This window comes from Heloderma suspectum, chromosome 2 (genome assembly GCF_057233095.1).
Source record: "Heloderma suspectum isolate Gila_16-S chromosome 2, 16-S_ref, whole genome shotgun sequence".
Classification (NCBI taxonomy): Eukaryota; Metazoa; Chordata; class Lepidosauria; order Squamata; family Helodermatidae; genus Heloderma; species Heloderma suspectum.
In genome coordinates, this window is record NC_139459.1 from 243,701,934 (window position 1) to 243,724,236 (window position 22,303).

The 22,303-nt window shown below is 43.5% G+C and overlaps 1 protein-coding gene across 1 annotated transcript in view; it reads left to right on the top strand.

Annotated features, from left to right (window-relative positions):
• DOCK2 (dedicator of cytokinesis 2) overlaps window positions 1-3,536 on the top strand; it is a 409,918-nt gene extending 406,382 nt beyond the window's left edge. Inside the window, 3 exon segments of the mRNA XM_084838639.1 lie at window positions 387-529; window positions 3,378-3,431; window positions 3,433-3,536. Of these exon segments, the coding sequence (XP_084694765.1) occupies window positions 387-529; window positions 3,378-3,431; window positions 3,433-3,450 (215 nt within the window). The 3' untranslated portion in view covers window positions 3,451-3,536.
• The last annotated feature ends 18,767 nt before the right edge of the window (window positions 3,537-22,303 follow it).

Below are 22,303 nucleotides of genomic sequence, written 5' to 3' on the forward strand. Positions count from 1 at the left end.
TGCCCACTGGCAGCCATTTTGTGAGAGTGCCCATTACATTCTCTCAAAATTTCAAATGTGCCTACTGACTCAAGAAGGTTGGGTACCCCTGCACTAGGTGTCTCATTTTACATATGCTGCTTAATGGTTACCAGGAACCAGCCAGAGAAACGCCATGCTACCTTTTATGTATATATAGATAGTCGAGGTTGTAGCCACTGCTGGATGTCCACCAACAGAACAGGAACTGCTGGCAGAATGGATTTCCCCTCCCCACTGCAGGCCCTCCAAATCTGCTATATTGTGTGAGCAGAAGTCTAAATTTAACCCACAGACTTATCTTTGAGAATTAATTGACTTGGTCTCTGCCTTGCTACTTTATTATGAACATCTGCACTGTTTTAAAGGGGTAACTATGTCAGTGTGCTGCCCGGCATCTGAGGAAACAAATGCATCACAGAGAATGAGCCAAGCAAGCATCCCTCCCATCTTGGAAGTCGACAGGAAAACCCTAAAAAAGAAGAAAATCAACCACATCTTCAAAACAATAGTAAGCAACCGTGTTTCAGTTCAGTGTTGAGCATATGATGCAACTGATTAGTGGTCTCTCCACTGCCTATGTGTGTAATTAATTGCTCATGTGACAAGTGGTCCACCCATTCCTGATTTTTCAAACAGATTCTGTAGCTTGACCATGCATTGAAAATACCAGCATGGACAGAGGTGACATGGCCTGAAAAAACCTAGTGAGGAAATGTATCTTTTCATTGCATCTCTCCCATTTCCCTGTTCTGTATGCACAGCATGCTCCAACACAGCAATTTGTATACATTACGTTAACACAAGGAGTCTTGTTTGACCTGTCCTCTTGGCCTGATTTATGTGCCAAATCTCCCAGGATAATGTTGAAGGTTTGTTATTTATTCCATGGATGTTGGGCAACTGCAACTGCACATTAAAAGTACTAACCAGGCACTTTCCTGTTTAGTTCATGATTCCAGGCAGGGCCCTGGCTGGGACACACTTTACACAGGAGTATGTTGACCTACAGCTAACCTGGAGTCCCTTAAATCCAAACCGTTTGGCTGTGTTAGAATGGTGCATCTACACAAACAGTAATTTTCAGCAGCGAACTGAGGGGTGAAGTCTGAGCTTCAGAGCAAAGAAAGTCTCCTCCCCACAGGCATTTGTGAAGATATTAACAATGCTGCATTTCCTGCAATGCTGTAGGCAAAACTCCCATCAACTCATTGAAAGCACATCCTGATTTTTAAAGCAGCACACACAATTTAGGTTGTGTTGGGTTAGCATACATGTATCTAAAACTGATAAGAATCAGAGTGTTCCAAAGCTGCCTTACAATAACCTCTGACTTTGAAGATGTTACTTATTTACTCTGACTGCAAAAGAAAAAAGCTAGAAAAGCAGGGGCTACTAGCATTTATAAAGGTGCCACCTTAGAATGGCAAATTATGCCATTTAATACAGGTTGGGCTGTATCCAGCGGGGCTGCTGGGGCACAGTCGCTAATATAAATTACTTTGTGCTAGAATAAGCTCCTCCTTAGCGTGTCTAAAACGCTTAGATGAAAAATGTTTCTATCACCGCCAATGGGGACTTTTCATCCAAGCGCTCTAGCTGCACGTCAGCAGGGACGTTTCTTTCCAATCATGCTGGGGAGGGAGCAAGAGATAAGCCTCCTCTCCTCGCACGCTGTGGAAACCAGATACATAGCTGCACGCTATGTGTGAAGCAAATGTTTTGTTCAGCTGTTAGTCCAAAGTAAGTGAGCACAGGATTGCAGTCTTGAAGTAGTCTGTCAAGCCATATAAAAGCTGAACAACTTGCAGGAAGGGAGGGTACATACCTCCTTTCTTAACCACTTCTTTCCCTAATAAGAGCCAAGCAAAAGCTTAGGTCAGGGGTGCACAACCTGTGGCCCCTGGGCACTCCTCCCGCAGCCTGCAAAGCCAGTGGGAATACACGTACTTTCCCCTGAAGCCGAGCTGTTCAGCTGGCCTAGGGAAGTGGGCCCTGCCTCAGCACTGCTGTTAGCAGTGATCTTGCTGGGGATCGCTGGCAGATCGGAAAGGTGGTGGAAGCCTCTCCCAAACCCCAGCGGTCATGCTTCTGAGATTGCAGTTTCTCCACTGCTACTGGCAGTGGGTAAACAGCAATCTCAGTGGCGACCAGTGGGGCATGGGAGAGGCTTTCATCTCTATGCAGCCCATCTGAGTGATCCCTATATCTCACTGGGGGGGGGGTCCCATCCCTGTGCACTGAAGTGTATGTGTGTGAGAGTAGATGTGTGGGCCCCAGCCAACACTGGGTGTGCTCCCTCAGGGCTGAAAAGGTTGTATACCTCTGACATAGGTATGAATACACCAGTAAATTAGCTGGGCACATATAGTTTGACTTAGAACTACAGTTCTTAGTTAAAACAAGAACAAATCTCTCAATGACAAGCAAAAAACTGAATGAAGTGGAGCTACTGTACTGAATACTGCCATAGCTAATATGATAGTCTCTGAAGGACATATGAGCATCATTATCTTTGCTGTGGCCACACTTCTAATATGGCTCTTCTTCACATTATCACCAGCTGCATTGGTGGGAAATGTAACTCTTTCATTGTTTGGGTGGATTGCTATGGCAACACTTTAGGTGAGAGTGACATGTTGCTATAGCCCTGACAGGAAAGGAGGTCACTGAAAGGGCTGATTGCTTTCAAATGCAAGGGATTTAACTACGGCCACTGCTCACCTTCCTTCCAAAAATTAGCAATGTGACCAAAGACATTCTTAGCTGTCCTGGTGGGACATCACTGGACTGGAGAGTTCAGATCAGTGGTGAGAGGTCCAAGCAAATATCTCTTGATGAATACCCAACACCTTTTCTGAGAGGAAGGACATGCTTGTTTTATCCATGTCAAGTCCTGTCCCCAGACGTAATGGGATTCTGGGGAGAAGTGATTTGTGAAGCTTTTGGAACATGGCTGCCACATAACTGAGCCTCAGCATAGTCTTCTAGTTACTCCATAGTCATAGTTACTCTTCGGGTAAGTTAGCTACACCTTCCCTTCTTCCAGTATACTAGCAGAGAAGGAGACATTGCGATGGGACCCCACCATGCCTTAGCAGCTAGGCCCTTATGCCACCCTGGGAATTTTATATGGATAGGCATGTTATTAATTTAACACGCATTTACAAACACACACACAAATAACTGAAGTGGAAGGAAAGCATTAGACAATTCTGCCATATACAGCCCAGGCCTAACAGTAACCGTTGACAGGATTAGTAGTGGAATTTAATGTGCAGCTCAGTATTCTGTGTGTTTAAAACAAGATCACCAGGAAAAGCAACATGTTGACATCCAACTTTTTTTTTTGTATACAGTACAAGCCCAAGCAACCCGAAGACATAAAACATACTAGTGAGCGGCAATCTGATTTATCAGACCTGTGAATAAATTCCATAAATTGGAAGAGAAGTCATTTCCTGGCAAATGGAAAAACAACATTCTAAAATTGGAGATGAGGACTGGCTTAAAGGAACTTTCGTAATACATACAAATCACTAGTAAAATCTGCTGTTTTAATCAAGGCATAATAATAAAAAATATTTGCTGTTGTATTCCTAAATCCACAAACTAGGGTGCAATTGAAGACTATAAAATTAGGGAATTGTTGTTAATCTGCAGACTGGTTCATAGGCTCAGCCTTCTGAGAATCTTGTGCATGTGGCAGGTCACTGGCGCAAGCATAGAACATAATGTGACACTGATAATATGCACTTAACCTGATTTCTATGATCCTTATGCATTTTATTTGCACTTTATATTATGCATATGGTGGCCGATACATGCTTGCTTCTGTACTCTACTGCATGTATAGGGTTCCTGAAAGGCTGACTTTATAAACTAGGTCTTAGTGAGCTCATTGATCTGGTAAATTTCCAATGAGATTTAAAGACTGACGGAAACCATGCTTTTTATTAAAGCAGAGCCTTGCTCAATTCCATGAATGCAGTCAAAGGACATAAGGTTGTCTCAGTGTATATTTGATTTTTTCCCCCAAATAATAATTTTTTGTATTTGAAAAGATTTTTCCAAAGTTTTATCTGTATGAAAAATCCTCTTCCAGTGCAATCCTATACATCTTTACTCAGAAGTAAATTCCATTGTACTCAGTGGAGTTTGTTCCCAGGTAAGCGTGGATACATTTGCAACCTTATCTTCTTTCTATTTGTTAGCTATATACTGTGTATTTCCTATAATTTAGCAATCAAATGTAAAAATTTTTCTCCCATTTGCTCTGGAATTTCTCCAAATCCCTCCATATACTTGCATACTAATCTCCTCTTACTGACAATAGAAGTAACACCCGCTACTCTGCAAATATAATTGACTTTCTTGTCTTTCTGACATGATTATGATATTCATTCAGTTTGTTTGCACCGTGCTTTTCCCGCCAAAAAACAGAGCCCAAAGCGGCCAACATCATACGCAAATTTCAAAAGATAAACAATGCGAACAGTAATTGGTCAAACATACAATAAACCTACACATTTTCAATTCAGTACTTAAGAAAACACCAATTCAGTTAACAAACAATATATCAGTAATAAAGAATATATAAGTAAACAATATGGGGATGCAACCCATATTTTAGCAACAAATACATACACTCATATTATACCAATTCCAGCAGCCAATATACAAGACTATGCAGACATATTGATAAAGGAGACAAAGACACCCTACAGCCAGCAGAAGCCAAAAGAAGAATGAGGTATATGAGATCAATACAGCATAGCTAGGGATGTCGGAGGACCCCATCCAGGGGGTGGAGCTCACCAAGCTTTCATCAACTCGGCCGCCCCAGACTTCCCTGCGAGCTGGCCTGACTCAAACCGCATTGAGTCAGGCCAGCTTGCGGAATTTTCCTGTTGTTTTTTAAATTTATGTAAATAGAAATGTGCACAAATTGCAGGCGCAAGTTGCATGAAATTGCTCAAATTGCGCCCTGAAATTTGCACGCATTTCTGTTTACATAAATATTTTTTTAAAACAGAAAAAGTTCCTCGATTTTGGAAAAAGCCTGGCGGCTTGGCCCACAAATGTGAGCCAAGTCGGGTGCTCACTGGGAGTCCATCGAGCCCCCAAAGGACCAGAGTCCACAGCAACAGGCATCCTTAAGCATAGCACAGGATACAAAGACCATTTTACCCCCAAACCCTCCCATGTCAAAACTGCCTTCTTAGCACACTTTAATACAGAGAGAGAAAAAGGGGAGGCAGCCCACACTGCCTGATGGCCAGCTGCTGGAGGCATTGCCTCCAACAGTGTGTGTGACTTCATCCGCCTGTAGCGTGCTCATAAGACGCCTTCAACACACTTTGCTGAGGTGTGTGTGTGGGGGGGAAACACTCTCAGCCACTCACCAGGCCCGATGGTACAGTCAAGTCTACTTGAGAGACAGTTGGTCTCAGGTGTAAAAGAAGGCTAGAGCGGGCAACAAATGACACAGTCCCTCATCCTCCTTTGCTACCGCTTCTGTTGCTAGAGCTCCTGGCTGCAGTTACGACTTTTTTTAGCCCAGTCTGGAGAGCGCTCAGAGGGTTAATATTTTTGTTTGTTTGTTTCAGAGGGGTTTTTAAAAATCTTTATTTCATAACCTGTCCGTTTTTTTAGCAGTCAAGAAATGCATCTTTATTTGGTGTTACTATAAAGTGTCACTATTTAATTGTGTCAAATATCCATTTGCTTGTGCAAGTTCCTGGATGCTGTTTGTAACTGCACTGATTTAATAAACTATGCCCAACTTGAGCCTTTAAAATACAGTTTTCACTTTCTTTATGGTGAAAATATTTCCATTTGTACTTTCTGGAAGGATGGAATAAAGAAGCCCAGCTGTGCCTAATAAATGATATTCCGCTGTCAGTGGAACTCTGATGTAGGGAGAGTTCAGGATCAAGCCTTATTCACTTCCTATTACTCGGAGCATTTGTCCAGCACTAGCACCAACCCAACCTGAGCTCTGATGCTGCAGCCATTGATACAGGTTGCTTCTGTAGCCTCTAAGCAGGGGACAGCAGATATGATTATATAATGGGAGCAAAGTTTGGAAGAAATCACATCGTTTTCTAGAATACATGAGCCAGCCATGTGCCTCTGTCTGGCAGAATGCCACCAACTAATTCCTAGGAAAGTCAGGATTGTCCCCAAGTTTCTGAAACTTTATAAAAATTCCTGATTTGATTTCACAAGACAGCCGGTGCAGTCTACTCCACAACCCAGGCGGTGTCTTTGATGAAGGCTTTTCTTCCAGAAAATTAGTTGAGAAAGTGAATACTTCATTGAAGAAATACTAATTTCCATGCAATGATCTTCATGGTGCTTTGATAAGCATTGTAAGAAACAAGCTAACCACTGGAAAACTGTGCCTATCATGAGTAACTTTCAAGTAGAAGGCCCATGATCTGCCTTTGAGTAAACTTCCTTGACTGTAGGAACTCCAACTTACTATTTGAACTGGCACATTTATCTCTCATAGTTCTTTTTTTGTATGGCTATTCTCTCTTTTTTCCCCCAGGGTCAGAGCTCCAGAGAAACCATCACCCATCCCACAGCAACTCTTTTCAAATAAGCATTTAGCAGGTGGCTTCCTGGAAAAGCATTGACCTCAGGAATTGCTTTTTGGACTGGTTGTTTATGGTCTGGTGTGGGTGCTTTGGTTTTTTAATTTGGTTTGATGTATTTGGTAATACAGCCACATGATAATTTATTTAAGAAGAAAATAAAATATTAGGCCTGGTTTATACATGCAGCAGAATGAGGTGACAGAATCCTGAAATGATTCAGTAGAATGAACAGTACTACTGGATGCAGGTAAAATATCACATATTGTAAAGCTTTCCGTCAAGGTATGTGAAGGTAGCATGTAGGAAACAAACTGAGATGGAACTTCTGAGGTGCATATCTATCTATCTATCTATCTATCTATCTATCTATCTATCACACACACACGCGCGCACACACAGAGAAATTACAACCAAAACTGAAGTACACTACATAGTCGCAGTGTGACAACAATTAAAAAATAATAAAAACACAATGTCTGAAGTACTAAATAGATCGAATCCATAATATTAAAAATAAAAATACACAATCGTTTAACTATCCATGTCAAGTTGTCTTACTGAAAGGGAAACATGGGTGAGTGGAGGAGAAAAACGTGATAAGGGTTAGTTAATATATGTGATGAAAGGGGACCATACTCCATCAAACTTGTCTATACTAGACAAACCATGCACAGCTTTACTGTGATGAATTAATTTCTCTAACAAGGCAATTTCTTACACTCTAGCCATCCACTTTTGTACAGAATGATTGATAGCAATTTTCCACTGGGCTACAATTTCCATACAGCTATTAAAAAAGTGACCAACTCCTTATGGATTATTGGGACACCTAAGTGGTCAGTAAAAGACAGAAGAGCATGGGCTGGAGTGTATGGCTCTTCTCAAGAGTATTTACACACTGGTATATGAGCCAGAGGAACAAATCAAAGCAAAAATTACTGGGAGTCTTAGACCAACTCTTCCTGTGCAGTTCTTTTAAAATGCCCTCAAATTCCACCTTTGGAATTGACTGTTGCTAGTTGTTAAAGATAATATTTTATTAATGGTTATCATTTATGTAGCACCTATAAACCCACTAGGAGTCTATAGTTTTAGGTATTGCATTGAGTGCCCATTGGGTAGCAATAAAGAAAGGCAGTTCTGCAGTCTCTTTACTAAACATCACACTTCTTATTTGCATTTGAATGATGATCTCATGCTTACAGCTTGGTACAGCAAAATCAAATGCTGTAACACGTACAGAGTTTTCACGCACCGAGTGAATCATCCTAACACTGTGAAGTGCAGAATGGATAAGTTATTTTTTCCCCATAATCAAATTTGGTAAGCACTATTCATGGCTTAATATTCATTGTTTAATATATGTGCTTTTCAAATGTCCATGAACAAACATATCACGTAATGTAGCTGTTAAAATATTTGCATAGAAACAAGAAGTGTCAAGTTGAAGGCAGTTAATTTCGTTCCTTAGTGAAAAGGTCACATGTCTTTGTCGTGCTGGCTCAGCCTCTTTCAGTATTGCATTCCCTGAACCTTGCATGGAAATGGATGGTATTGTATGTGAAGTTAAAGTAAATACCCCCAAATTGGCCCTGTGCCCTCATAATTTGTTGTAATTGTTCTCTGTTTGAAAACACCTAATTAAGATTTTTTGTAATTATATTTTATTTCAGTGTGTGTTTGGGAAGCCCAGATAAATATGTGGTGCATCTGTTAGGCGAAATCAACTCAATTGTCATGTGATTGTTCTATAGTGTATCACTTGGGAGAGGGGTTCCACCCATAAAGGTGGTCTAAAAATCATTTAAAATAAAATAAATAGTGCAGTCACTGACTCATTGCGCAATCCTGTGCATGTTTATTCAGAAGTAAATTCCATTGTGTTCTATGCATGTAAGTGTGCATAGTTTCCCTCTTTTGACTTGTGCTCTTCTGGGGGTGGCGGAGGTATACTTCTCCAACTCACCAGTCTCCACAAATAGTGTTTTCTTCCCTCTGCATTTCCAGAAAATCTGAACTTACAAGATCTCTACCTCTCTGTTTGCAGAGTTTGCACACTCAGCAAGTCTTTAAAAGACACATACACATATTTGGCTAGGACTGTAGGATAAGTTGCCTTATACCGAGTGAGACAATTGGTCCATCTAACTCAGTATTGTCTACGCTCTGGTAGCACTTCTTTGGGGTTTCAGAAGGGTCTTTCCCAGCCTTACCTGAAGATGCCAGGGATTGAATCCAGACCTTCTGCATGCAAGTTCTAACACTGAGCGATGGCACTTCCCTTGGTATGTGCAAATTTGATTCAACTATAACAGCACAACTGAAATGCAAAGAATAACCCAATTACTATGCGGAGAGAACTGTTATTTAATGTAAACAGGGTACAACACCACATGCAACACTCACAAATGAGAATGAATAAGGGAAATGTGGTACAAAGTCTTAAGAAATGTCAAGGAATGTCGCAGAGATGTTCTTGCATTAGCACAGCCTTAGACTTTCCTTAGGTCTGCTCACTGTAGTGAGTATGAATGCTAACCAGTATGAAGGAAGCCACAGGTGGCTCAAATACTATTCCAAATGGCTAAGGTCGTTCCAGGTAACCCAGAAAGCTGAAAGGTGTCACTCACATAGCCAAAGATCTAATGATTACTAGAAAAGTCTGAAAATGGGACATTTTTGAATTGGACAGGACATGAAGGCTAGTCTAGCACAGAGCAAGTCAAGCTGCACATAGGACATAATTTTGGGACTTGGTTGTTCTACTACCTGTTCAGGCACGGATTTTGGTGAGGAGGTGCTTCCAGTCAGCACTAGAAACCTAAGTCTATGTTTGGAGAATGCATGCGTTCTTTCCTAGTTTATATAACAAACCAACCGGTACCATCATGCAGAGTTTCTCCTCTGACCTGTGGAGCAGCTCTTCTATTTGTGTCACGTAACATAGGCTGCGCAGACGGGCTGGTTCTCTGTAATACTTAGGCTGACTTCAAGTGCCAGCACTACCTAAAATATTGCTGTGATGCGAAGGCAGAGAGGTAAAAGATACATGAGTGAAATTCTTCAAAAACTCACCCTAAATTATGTATCCGTAACTTTTAAAGGCAGTTCACCACCAAGCAGCAATGGATTAATGCATGGAAAATGCTGAATTACAGAGACCAGCCTGAAGAATCCTTTGAAGTTTGTCAAATATCTGGTTTTATTCAATAAATATGCATTTAATCTTGTGTTCACACTTTCATGTGGTGAAAAACTACTTTCTTGATACAGTAAGCAGTATTACTAATGCAAACTTACTAGATAATTTAAACCCCTCTGTCTCCTGCCTGAGTGAGAGAGGTAGTCTTGGGTTTGGTGTTGATGACCCTAAGGATGATGGTTTGGGGGGAATCTCAACTTCCATGCTGAAGCTGCTGGATCCTGGGCAGCTCAGGGCTTAATGGCCACCATGACAAACATGGGGCTGTCCCAATGTGATAACGGCCCAACACATGAAGGAGGGCACACGCATTATTTGGTTTTCTTGACTGGGCAGGAGGGTGGTGCTCTGAAAGTGGGGGAATTAACATCTATCCCATTGTCATGGTTGGATCTCTACCTATTGGGGTTTAGACTCTCAGCGGCCTTTCCCCTCTGCAAGGGGTGGGAGACCTATTAAAATGGTCCACCCATGGAGGTAAATAGATCCTGGAGGACTCTGGGGGATTTTCCTGCTGGTATGGCTGGTACTTCTGTCGAAGCCCTAGTCAATCTGGAATGCAGAGATGACTCAGGCAGTTGACACAATCACACACAAGTGCCCTCTCCCTATGAGAAGAACTTGGGCAGCTTCTAGGTATACACCTGATCCGAGGGCAATAAAGCAAGAGGGATGATGGCTAGAAAACAGAGGAAGGAGACTTGCACCACATCTGACTGAACAGTTTAGAGCTCATTACCGAGCCCACTCCATCAAGGTCTCTGGCTAGCGGGGAGCCCCATGCTGCAGACATAACCGGTGGATGCCTCCCCTGGGGGACGGGCGCCTCCTCACAGCCAGTGATGTTGGTAGGGATGGCGGAGAATTTCTCCACGAATCTTCAGGAGGCCGAGTGCCGAGGCATTCGGCCCCCCGAAAGTGTTGGGGAAATTCTCCACCGCCCCCCCCCGGGATGGGACTTACCGTGGTCGAATGTCCCTTTCGGCGGTGGGTCCCGGCGGCAGTTCGGCAGCGTTTCGTCGGGGGCGGGGGCAGTGGCCGGTCTCCCGACCGGCTGCTGTCGCCGCCATTACAAAATAAAAAAGTAAAAACAACAACAACACACACACCCGTGATAGGCTACGTGATGATTTACGTAGCCTATCACGGCTAGATTTCCAAAGTCAGCCATGATAGGCTACGTAAATCGTCACGTAGCCTATCACGGGTGACTTTGGGAAAAAAAAAGGGCGTACACAAATGGCGGCCCATGGGCGCCGCCATTTGCGTTCCTTATTTTGGCACGTCTAGTCTACGTAAAGATTTACGTAGACTACGGCGAAAATAAGGGCAACGCAAATAGCGTGCCCTTATTTTCGCCATAGTCTACGTAAATCTTTACGTAGACTAGACGTGCCAAAATAAGGAACACAAATGGCGGTGCCCATGGGCCGCCGCCATTTGCGTATGCGCTTTTTTTTTTCCCCCAAAGTTACCCGTGATAGGCTACGTGACGATTAACGTAGCCTATCATGGCTGACTTTGGAAATCTAGCCGTGATAGGCTACGTTAATCGTTACGTAGCCTATCACGGGGTTGTTTTTTTTCCCACTTTTTCTTTCGCGGCCAGGGAGACGGGGCGCTTCTCCCCGGCCTGAATTTCGGCCGGGCGAGGGGGGCGCCTCCCCCCCTGGCCTGAATTTCAGCTGGGCGAGGCGGGGCGCCTCCCCACTCTCGCCTGAACTTCGGGGGGAGAAGCGAAGCGCCTCCCCCCCCACCGCGAATCACCCCTGCGAAAAGGTAAGTGACTTTCGTACATCCCTAGATGTTGGCAAAGAGGGAGCTCTTTTCCACCACTATTGCATCCTCTCAGTGTTGTCCAGCAGAGCTTTTCCAAGAGGTTCATGGCCAGCTGCAATCTGGACCAGGGAGAGAGATGGTGGAAACCTCAGTAGCATGCTGTGACAGGTTTGCACAACACTTTGAAGAGAAAGTAACTCACATTCATTATGACGGACACCACAGTTAATGCAGTTCCATCTGTAGAGGTAGGTATCCAGAGCACCAACTGGTCTAGTTTTATTGGATGAGTTTCAGATGTTGAGGCCCAAGGAGGCAGACAAGGTGCTTGACCAAGTCCAGTTGACCACCTGTGTGCTTGACCCTTACCCATCATGGCTTATTACATCTAATAGGGAGGGAATGTCCGGCAGTCCAGGATGTTGTAAATTCTTCCTTGAGAGAGGGGGTGGTACTGGCCTCTTTAAGGGAGACAGTAATTAGGCCACTGAAAAAGCCTAACCTGGACCCGGAGAACATTAACAACTATAGGCCAGTGGCTATAGGCCAGTGGCTAACGTCCCCTTCCTGGACAAGATACTCAAGCAGGTGGTTGCAGGACAACTCCAGGCACTCTTGAATGAAACCAATTATTTGGATCCATTTCAATCAGGCTTCAGGCCTGGTTTTGGAATGGAAACTGCCTTGGTTCCCTGTGGGATGACCAAGGCAGTTTAATGATATGAGTGATGTATGTGAGACTGAGTTGACACACAGGAGCAAAAGGTGGAAATGTTACCCCAAGTCTACTAGCAAATAGGGTTGCTACTGGACTGCAATATTCAGAACTGGGTGGAACTTTAATATTTCCACTAGCTGTTGTGGCAAGCTCAGCTTTTCTCATCAATTTCTCCAACTGGCTATTCATTTGCTTCCTTCCCCATTTTCTGTAATGAACAGAATGTAAACCGGGTGACACACAGGTGGGCAGGTGGATGGATGACAGGACCAAAGGGGAAATGGGGAAGAAAAGCCCTGATGGCTGCACTGTGGGATGTAAAAGAACAGCATGGAACTCAGGGAACAATTGTGACAATGCTACTGACAGAAGACCAGTTCCAGACTGCACTTTTTGACTTACAGGCTGTCTGGAACTCAGGAAACAGTAGGGATGTCAGAGAATTCCGTGACGGATCTCGGTGAGGCCGAATGCCAGTTGGCCCTCCGAAATCTGTCGCGGAACGAAGCCCCCGCCCCCCCACCCCACGAAAGGCACGCGAAACGGAGCACTTACCAGCTCACATCCGCGCTGCTTTGCGAATGGCGGCCGTCCTGCTGCCGCCATTCGCTTCCTCCTCTCAATAGCTGTGATAGGCTATGTAAATACTCACGTAGCCTATCACAGCTAATGCAGGGATGCCATTTGCGTCCCTGCGGGGGCCGTGATAGGCTACGTAAGTACGTAGCCTATCACGGCAGGGGGGGGGGAACCCCAGCATACGCAATTTGCTGTACGCCATTTGCGTACGCTGGGGTTTTTCCCCCTGCTGTGATAGGCTACATAAATATTTACGTAGCCTACCACAGCTCAATACAGGGACGCAAATGGCGGCGGCTATGATAGCCACCATTTGTGTCCCTGCAGGGCTGCCTAGTGGCCGGATGTCCGGCTGCGGGTGGCCGGAGTCGGCTGGTGGCTCCGCGGCTTGGCCGCGGAGCGGAGCCTGCCAGGCGGGATTCTGGGGGGAGGGACGGAGCACCTCCCCCCCCCATCGAGGATTCCGGGGGGAGGGATGGAGCGCCTCCCCCCCCACCGCTGATGCCCCTGCGTGGAGCCAGGTAAGGGATTTGTACATCCCTAGGGAACAGGCAGAATGTACAAACAGTTTATATAACCAAGTGTTTCATCCACTTTACCGATAAGTGTACTTCATACATTCTGTCTGATCAGCCCTAGCCAGTCACAATGGCTCTGAGTCACTGCCAGGACTCGGGGCTCATTTTAATGTGACACAAGAAGCATAAGCAACTCTCATGTGGTATGGCATGCATCCAATGTCTCATTTGAACTGGGCCCTGAGCCACTACATGTGCAAAACATTTAAGTACAGCACCTACTGGGGTATAGACACCTGGGGGTGTTTCCACCAACGATTTAGTCTGAGCTGGCTGTGCGCTGAGGACGTTAGAGACCTCCAGGTCATGGCCATCCAGCAGCCACCCCGGAGCTTATCAGGGAAAAACTGGATATCCTGAGATGGCTAACAGTCCAATTCTTTTCCTCAAGTCGGGTTCTCCATGGTATAGTTACTGTGTGCCCCAACCCCCACATTTACCTCGGGTATGCTAGCCCTGCCCAGGGGTGTGCCTTTCACCCTGACCCCAGTCAAGGGATGTTTCCTCCCATTGTGCTGAATGAGGCTCGCCCTCTGAATGCCCACAGAACGTACAGAGATCCCCGTCAATTGACATGGCACAGTTTAAAGTGCGAGAGTCCCTAATTCCCTAAGTGCGAGAAAGCGCAATGTCAAGGCTCGGATTCTCCTTTGTTCGGTTTACTGCATTAGGAAGAAACTATTTCCACCCTTTCTTATAGAGATCCTGTGGGTTAAAATGGGGGCTGCCTTCTGTCTTTGTGTTTACTGCTCTTACAAGCATGTGTGTGTCTACTTGGAATTAACTCCCATTGTGCTCAGTGAGGCTTGCTTGGAAATGCAGGTGCATCTGGACTTTCAGGGGAAAGGAGAAAGGTGGGGGGAGAGCGGGGGGAAGCCTCTTTTATTGGTTGAACAGCCCCTGCCAGTCAGATGACGTTCACTCCAACCCCCACTCCCACCAGCAAGTATGTACTGTGAAGTGATTTTTCCTGGTGTGGTGCGCTCCCTTGTGGAGCCCTGCATGGACCAAATCGCAGGAAAGCTGATTCCTTTTTAAAAAATCCAGTACTCCTCCATTAGCTTCTCCTTTCATTGTCGTGGAAACATGGCCCTGGTGTGCTAGACGTGCATGCGCAGGCAAAGTGTAAATAAACTAGTAGGGGGGGGGTTGTTTTTGTTTTTGCTTTCCTGGCATCACATTTAAATCAGGCTATAGGCAGACTACAAGTTGGTACACCAAACATTGGTGTGCCAAAAAAGGGGCAAGCAACTTGCTTATAAACTTCTTGCTACATTCTGCCTTAGGAGAAGGGGGGAACCAGAAACCAGCAACACTGAGCCTGCTGAATGGGTACTGTTATCCCAAACTCTTTCCTCCATTGCAGCTGAATGACAATCTTCCTTCTCGCTTCAGCTTACAGCCCTGCTAGACCTCCTCTTAGGCTGGGATGTTACTAGAGGCCTCACCTTCTAAATCAGTTTGGTGCCTTGAAAGGTTTTGGAACTTGGCGAGACTGAAAGGTAAACATGTGCACTGCTTGCACTGCATAATTCAGCACAGACTGATTACCCCTGGTAAAAGGATAAACATTCCTTATGCTTTCGGAGCTAGGGATGTCAGAGAATTCCTCCACAGACTGAAATGGGATTGAATTCCCTTCAGTCCATGCCACGGAATCCTCTGCGGAACGGCACTACGAGGTCCTGCGGAGCCAGCAGATATGCGGCTTTTTTTTTCATCATCCGCAAAGAGTCGCGGAATTTTTGTAAATAAAAACGCAGTGTAGTATATTCCGATAATAAATACGTAAGTTTTTTTAAAAAAATGAATTGTGCTCACCGCCTTGTTTGTGGGTGTTCTTTTTAAATTGAAATCCTCTGTCTCCGTTTACTTTCAGCCAAAACACTTCCTCTTCCTAGGGCTTCCCAAAAGAAGACTGTCTTAGGTGTGCCTGAGTGATGCACTCTTTGTTTAAAGAAACGCTGGTTTAAAGAAAGAAAAAACCTTTTAAAATGACCATGCCGCTCCAGGACCAGCATAGTCATTTTAAAAGGTTTTTTCTTTCTTTAAAACAGCATTGCTTTAAACAAATAGTTTATTGCTCAGGCACACCTAAGACAGCCTTCTTTTGGGAAGCCCTTAGGAAGAGGAAGTGTTTTGGCTGAAAGTAAACGGAGACAGAGGATTTCAATTTTTTTTAAAAATACGTAAATATTTACGAAAAATAGCGATTCTTAGGGAAGTTATGCAGACTCATGGAGATGGCTGGGCACCGGAATTACTGTTATCGGTACAGATTTATCTTTGTAATTTTTGGAGCGGAAAAAAAAGAGAATTCCGGGGGCTTGTGAACGGCGGAACGGAGCACTGGCCGCAAACTGCGGAAATCAAGTGGTACACAATTCATACATCCCTATTAGGAGCACAGTTTGAATGATTTGTGATGAGTAACTCATTCTGAACCATGGAGTGGTGGTCAAATATTTCAGGTTAAATGTACATGTTGTGTGTGTGTATTACAGATTCAGGCTTCTAGATAGTTGTATATGTACTTTTTAAACTTTGTGTTTTCAAATTATTTGAAAAATTAAAATTCACAGGCACTCCTCTTACCTGCAACCCTGAAAAACAGCCTACTACTGCATCAGCTCAGGGTAAATTTGGGAAATAGTCTTTAGTATAATAGAAGTTACCCTTCCCACATTACATGTCCATACATCTTTAGAAATGGGCTGTGGTTTGTTTTAGAGTTACCACTGGGTTGTTTGGCCCCTAAACAACCCAGAGCGCTGGGTTCACATGTCACATTCAACAGTCTACAAATGGGCTGAACATAGGTGACTGAAGTAGCGGCCGCGCAGGAGGCAGTGCACTCCCTCCCTCCCACTCATCCCCATGGACTATTTCACCCATGAGCTGTCTTTACATATGAACTAGGTCATTATGTGGCTCCCTTAGATACATTTCATTTTTTACCTTCACATACAAGAGAATTATCTGGATGAATAATACATGGATCTGTTTCCTGATGGGCCCATTATCAACTGCAACACATCAGTAACAACTCTGCAGTTTGGGGGTTCATCTAAGGTTGTTTTCACAACTGATACTTAAATTGTTTTTTGCATTTTCCACATCTGTAATTCAAATGTAAAACCTGCATTGGCTAGAACGTACATAATAGCTTCTTCCTCTGCTTGCATTGTGTCAACACTGACATGTCATACTAAAAGACATCCTCAGTATCACTTGTGAAAGCACCTTCAATTGTATATATGGCTGCTTTAGAAATGGGTAGTGGTGCACCGGTGTAAACATGTGAGCTGAGCCTCTCCAGGTGTAAAAACCTGTAACATGAGAAGCAGTTGCTTGGCAATGGGAATATTTAACTTACTTGCAGGAGTGCAGCCCTGGATGTGCCAACCAGGTTTTTTTTCAAGGCATTTCCAACAGCATTCACAAGAGGGAGCTATTCACCTACAGTATTCAAAACAAATAGGCTCAGTGAAATAAATTATCTGAAAATACCAGATCTGCTGGTAAAATACAGAATCAGAACTTTTCACCCTTGTTTTACAATTTTAAGAACTTCACTGAAAGACTAACATTTGGTGTATTTTAAATGCAAACCTCTTAAATTTTAATTGCATTGTATTTTCAGAATAAAAGAGAGCCTAGGGCTGCAATCCTGCACCCACTTACCTGGGAGTAAGACCCATTGAAGAACTTCTGAGCAGACAAGTATAGGATTGCGCTGTTAGGGGAGCTAAAAGTTTTTGGTTTTTGATTAGAGTGCCTTCTGAATATTTCTATATGATTCCAAGAAAGGCATGTTGGCTAAAAGTGCAATCCTATACATTTCTACTCAGATATGTTGACCTGAGTTCAATGGGACTTACTCCTAGACAGGTGGGGAAAAGTGCAGCCAAAGAGTGCTTGGCTGAAGAAGGAAGATGCATATTCTCTCATAAACAACAGTATTTGACCTGGCACTCTATCTGTATTGTCAGCATGCGTTCAGACAAGAGTGGGGTCATTCTGAAACAGATTGCCATGAATAATTCAAACAACCAGGAAAGAGAAACATAATTAAATTCAGGGCAAAATTAACTTAAGCTTCAATCCTATACCTATGGAACTCAACAACCCTTCTAATAAGAGCCAGCCCAATGCATTTTGCTGCCTGAAGCCAATTATGAAGTAGCACCCCCCCCACCAAATCAAGTTGTTTAGGACACAATCCTATGCATGTTTAGACAACGAAAAGGCCTACAACTCCCAGCATGCCCCAGCCAGCATGCTGGGAGTTGTAAGACTTTTCTCTGTCTAAACATGCATAGGATTGTGCCCTTAATAGCCAAAGCCAGGCAAATTAAGCCGGGCAGAAAATCCCATAAGGACTCCTCCCTATCCCTGCTAATAAAAATATAATAACACATTTGTTGCCCTTTCATGACACCCAAAATTTGCTGCCAGAAGTAGCCACTTCACTCTACCTAATGGTAGGGCCAGCCCGGCTTCTGAGTTAGCATGCATAGGGTTGCACGGTTTCAGTGTTGATGTTATTGCTGGGTTTGAAGTGATTGTATATGGAGAAGGGCCAGTGACTTGGGTCAGGGAATTCCATTCATTCGTTAAACGGAAGCAAGGACTTTGTAAATAGGATTCCATCATGAAGTGCTGAAGCCAAAATGAGACAGAACCAGGGTCTAATTCTCATAAAGTTCAATAAAATAAGTTCTTTTAAAAAAAATGTTATGTATTTTGACAGATTTGTATGTGAGTTACAAGTTACAACAAACAATGAAATGCTCTTGTAGGCAGGTTTCTGCATGCTTAGAAAAAGAAGTTGGCAATTATGTGCACTGGAAAGCATGGCTTTTTTTTCTCCTTGCCCTGCTAAAGTGTAAAGTGGCCTTCCCTAACCTGGTGTCCTCCAGATATTTTGGACTTCAACTCCCATTGAAGTCCAAAATAAAGCCTCAGGCAACATGGCCAGGAATGCCAGAAGCTGTGGTACAGAACATTCTGAGGGCACCAGGTTGGGGAAGGCTAGTGGAAAGGAATACTTATAAGAGGGGTCTCAACACATACTGGGCTATCCAGGCTGAGATCAACCTCTTTACTACCTGTTTAATATTAAACTGTTCGAATGATTTGCCTGTAGGTTTTAGAACTAAGGAAGGAGATACAGCGTCTTCCTGTAATGTGTTTTTTTCCTTGGTGCAGTGCTGTTGGTTGTAGCTTACACTTTCAGACAAATTGCCAACCAATAGCACTGACCACTTGGACTCTATTTTGCTATACAAAACCTTAGAATAGGTAGATGCTTTTTAAACTCTTGCAGCCCTTACTTCTTTCCTTTCTTTGCCTTGGCTTCTTCACAAAACCAGTGTATGGAAAACGCCCATTGCAGTGTATTTTAACTGTAAATAAGGACACGCTGCCCCAGGGAGTACGCAATTTAGAAGCAAATCACCAAAGCCTACATGATGTGACTGAACTTTCACTTACACGAAAAGGAGCCTTTAAAAAGCTTTCACCTGTCTACATTTCATCAATTAGAATTTTTTTTCCCTGGTATTTTCCAGCTGTATTGAAGTTCCTTCCTGTTTTTACCATACCTGCTTCCCTTGTTATAAGCTTAACAGATCACTAACTTGTGAATCTGATTCTTCTGCACAGTTTTTATGCAAACACTGAGCCCAGAAAGAATTGCTTTTCTTTTTGTTATTCTCGATAGCGAATGCAAATAAAATAAGTGACGGGATTAACTGGAAGCCTGCTCAGTATTTTGTGAAAGGTGCTAAAGGGTTCCCTGGGCTGATCTACATGTTCAGAAGAATCATGTAGTAGTGGACTGGACCGCTTCACATCAGAGGTGAAAAAACTGCATGACTGTTCCCCTGCATGTAGAAAAACAGCATATGAGGGTGAAGGCTGTACTCAAATGCAAGGTATCTCCCTGACCCTGGCCAGCTGGCTTTGCACATGGGGAAGATTTCAGTCATGCAATCTCCATATGCATTTGGAAATGATACAGTGTGGGGAGAGTATATCCTCTGAATGTGTATAGTGCAATGGTGGAGAGTTGTATGGCAAAATGCTTTTGGATAGCCAGGAAAAGCACCATTCCTTGTATGAAGAGTGTCCCACAGTGTCATCTATATAGCGGCAACTGGGTAGTTTTTATACATGCACTTTGTCTTGCCACCTCCATTTTGGCAGAGGCTCCTGGCCTTCAATAGCTGTATGCTGGTGAAAGCTTCCACAGGTATAGCCCACATATAGCTCCATAACTATGTGTGATGGGAAAAGCAGCCCCCATTGCAGGCTTCCCCAACTCCTGCAGGTGTGTTGGACTTCAGCTCCCATAATTCCCAGCCAACGTGGCCATTGGCTGGCTGGGAATGATGAGAGTTGCAGTCCAACACACCTGGAGAATGCTGGGTTGGAGAAGGCTGACCTGCTGAACCTGGAATTATGTATGGTGGTGTCATTTCCTGAAAAAAACACACACACCACACACAATGGGGCACTGTTTGTTTGTTTTGTAAAACAACAACATACTGGTGACATTCCAGTTTGACAGTCATACTTTTCTGTGAAACAATGATCATTTTGTATGCGTTGGCCCTGTGTCATGTTGGGTATGGAGGTGGCCTGTTATATGTAAGACACTTGAATAATTTCTTAGATTAACTCATGATGTAGCTTACAAAAAAGCTAAACATGTAAGGAAAGAAAAAGTCTAGCTGGAAAGAGGCTGGTTCTTTTTATCTTGTCCTTCTAGCATGGACTTTCATACCTCCGGCTTGTCTGCTACTATTGCATCTTTGGGTCAATTCATGTTTCTGCAGTGGGATGGAGCTGCTTTCCCACCTTCTCATGGCTGGGAAAAATCAACCTCACTGCCCTGCCCATTAGCTTCCTGCATACAAACATTCCTGAAGCAACATGAAAGAAGATGGAGGTGACCCCTGGTCTATTGCAGCCTTCCCAACATGGTTCCTCCAGATGTTTTGGCCTTCAACTCCCATCAGCCCCAGCCAGCACTGCCAAAAGTCAGCAATATTGGAAGCTGTAGTCCAATACATCTGCAGGGCACCTGGCTGGGGAAGGCTGGTGTCTTGTTAAATTGCTGTCCTGGCTGTATTGAAGCATTTTGAACCATATTCCAATTGCTGTAATTTCCCCCAAAGACTGAGATGAGGCAAGGCAAGGAGATGAGATTGGCAAGGAGATCGAGATGAGACTGAGATAAGGCAAGGCTTGGCTATACCAGATTCACCTCGTGGTAAATTATCTGAGGCAAAATGTATACAGTATTAACCTTGAGGTAATTTGTGCCAGAGGCACAAAAATGGTAAGTGACGTTTTGGAGGCCTCTCTCTCTCTCTCTCTCTCTCTCTCTCTCTCTCATTACCAATGCTTCAATTGGTTTTTAATGTAACAAATAACAACAGTATAACTTTTCTTTCGACATCTAGTCAAGTAACCTGCCAGATTCTCTCGTACTCTAGTTGCTTACCTCAGGCTTTTATACTCCTTCAAAAACGTATTTACTGTGAAGTATTTTGCCATAAATAAAAACCAAAGAGTTACTTCTTTAGGGGCAGTGCTTGTGCAGAGACTCAGCAGGTAATGCTTTCCCCAGCATGTAGTAGACAAAATGATGGGGAAAGCTTCACCTGCTGAATTTCTGCTTGTCCCACAGTTGCTATAGGCACATGAGCTTTGCCCCCCCCCATGGGTAGCAACCCAGTTTTTAGATTCTGAAAACATTTAGCAATAGAAATGCTAATAAAAAGGTCTTGATTATCATCTGCATAAAGGAAGAGAGCTAATTATTGGCAAAATATTAAACATTTAAAAAAACTTGAATGCTAGCCATGTGTAATTGCTAGTTTTTTCCCTTCCTTCCAAAATAGTCAGAATGCTGCACATTTTGCTTGCAGGAGATCTCTGGTTCTAACAGCTGCATGTCAGGCAGACATTCAACAGATTATGCTTTCCTTATTACTGCATCTCCATGTTGAAAAACAGCATTTGTCGAATTTCTGCAAGTCATGCTGGCTAAACTACAAGAGGTAACTGGCAACCAGTCTTGCTTTACATTTCATTCCTTTTAAAACTCTCTAAAAATGCTTGGTTTGGGGGCATAATCAATAATTTGATTTGGCCACTGGTCCAAATGTAAGCACCTCAGTCTCATGGCCATTTCTACTGGTTGGTAGGACTGAGCCAGGAGGAGGTGAAGAATAAGAAATGAAGGAGTGATTTACAGCATAGTCCTGTGCATGCTTCTTTAGAAGTAAGCCCCATTGAACACAGTGGGATTTACTCCTGAGTAAATATGCACAGGATTGCACTGCTTATAAGATGGTTTCCAAGCCTTTCTCAAATGTGTTGTTTCGAGAGAATTGTGAAAGGTTTAAAGTGTGCTTCTAAAAACATCTGCTCACTTACTCCCTAGTTAATGTGCAGGGTAGGAGCCTTCATAGTTTAACATATGAACATTCTTAAACAGGGAAATAATAAAAAAATTCTTAAACTGTAGATGTCTTTGTTTTCTAGAGATTTAAATAATAACAAAATATGCACATTAGTCTCCCTTGGCATTCACCATTGTGTTCTAGGTGAATTTGAGGAAGAGGATCTTTCTTATTGTATCAGCTTTACCTGCAAGTGGTTTTCTGCTTTCCTACCGTCAATCACTAGTGGAAAATTCCTCCATTCATTTAAAAAGACAAACAGTTGTAACTTTCAAATTTGGTTAATGTGACATCTATGACTGGCTTGGGCTGTCAGCATTCCAAAAAAGGGCTATCACCCTGATCTC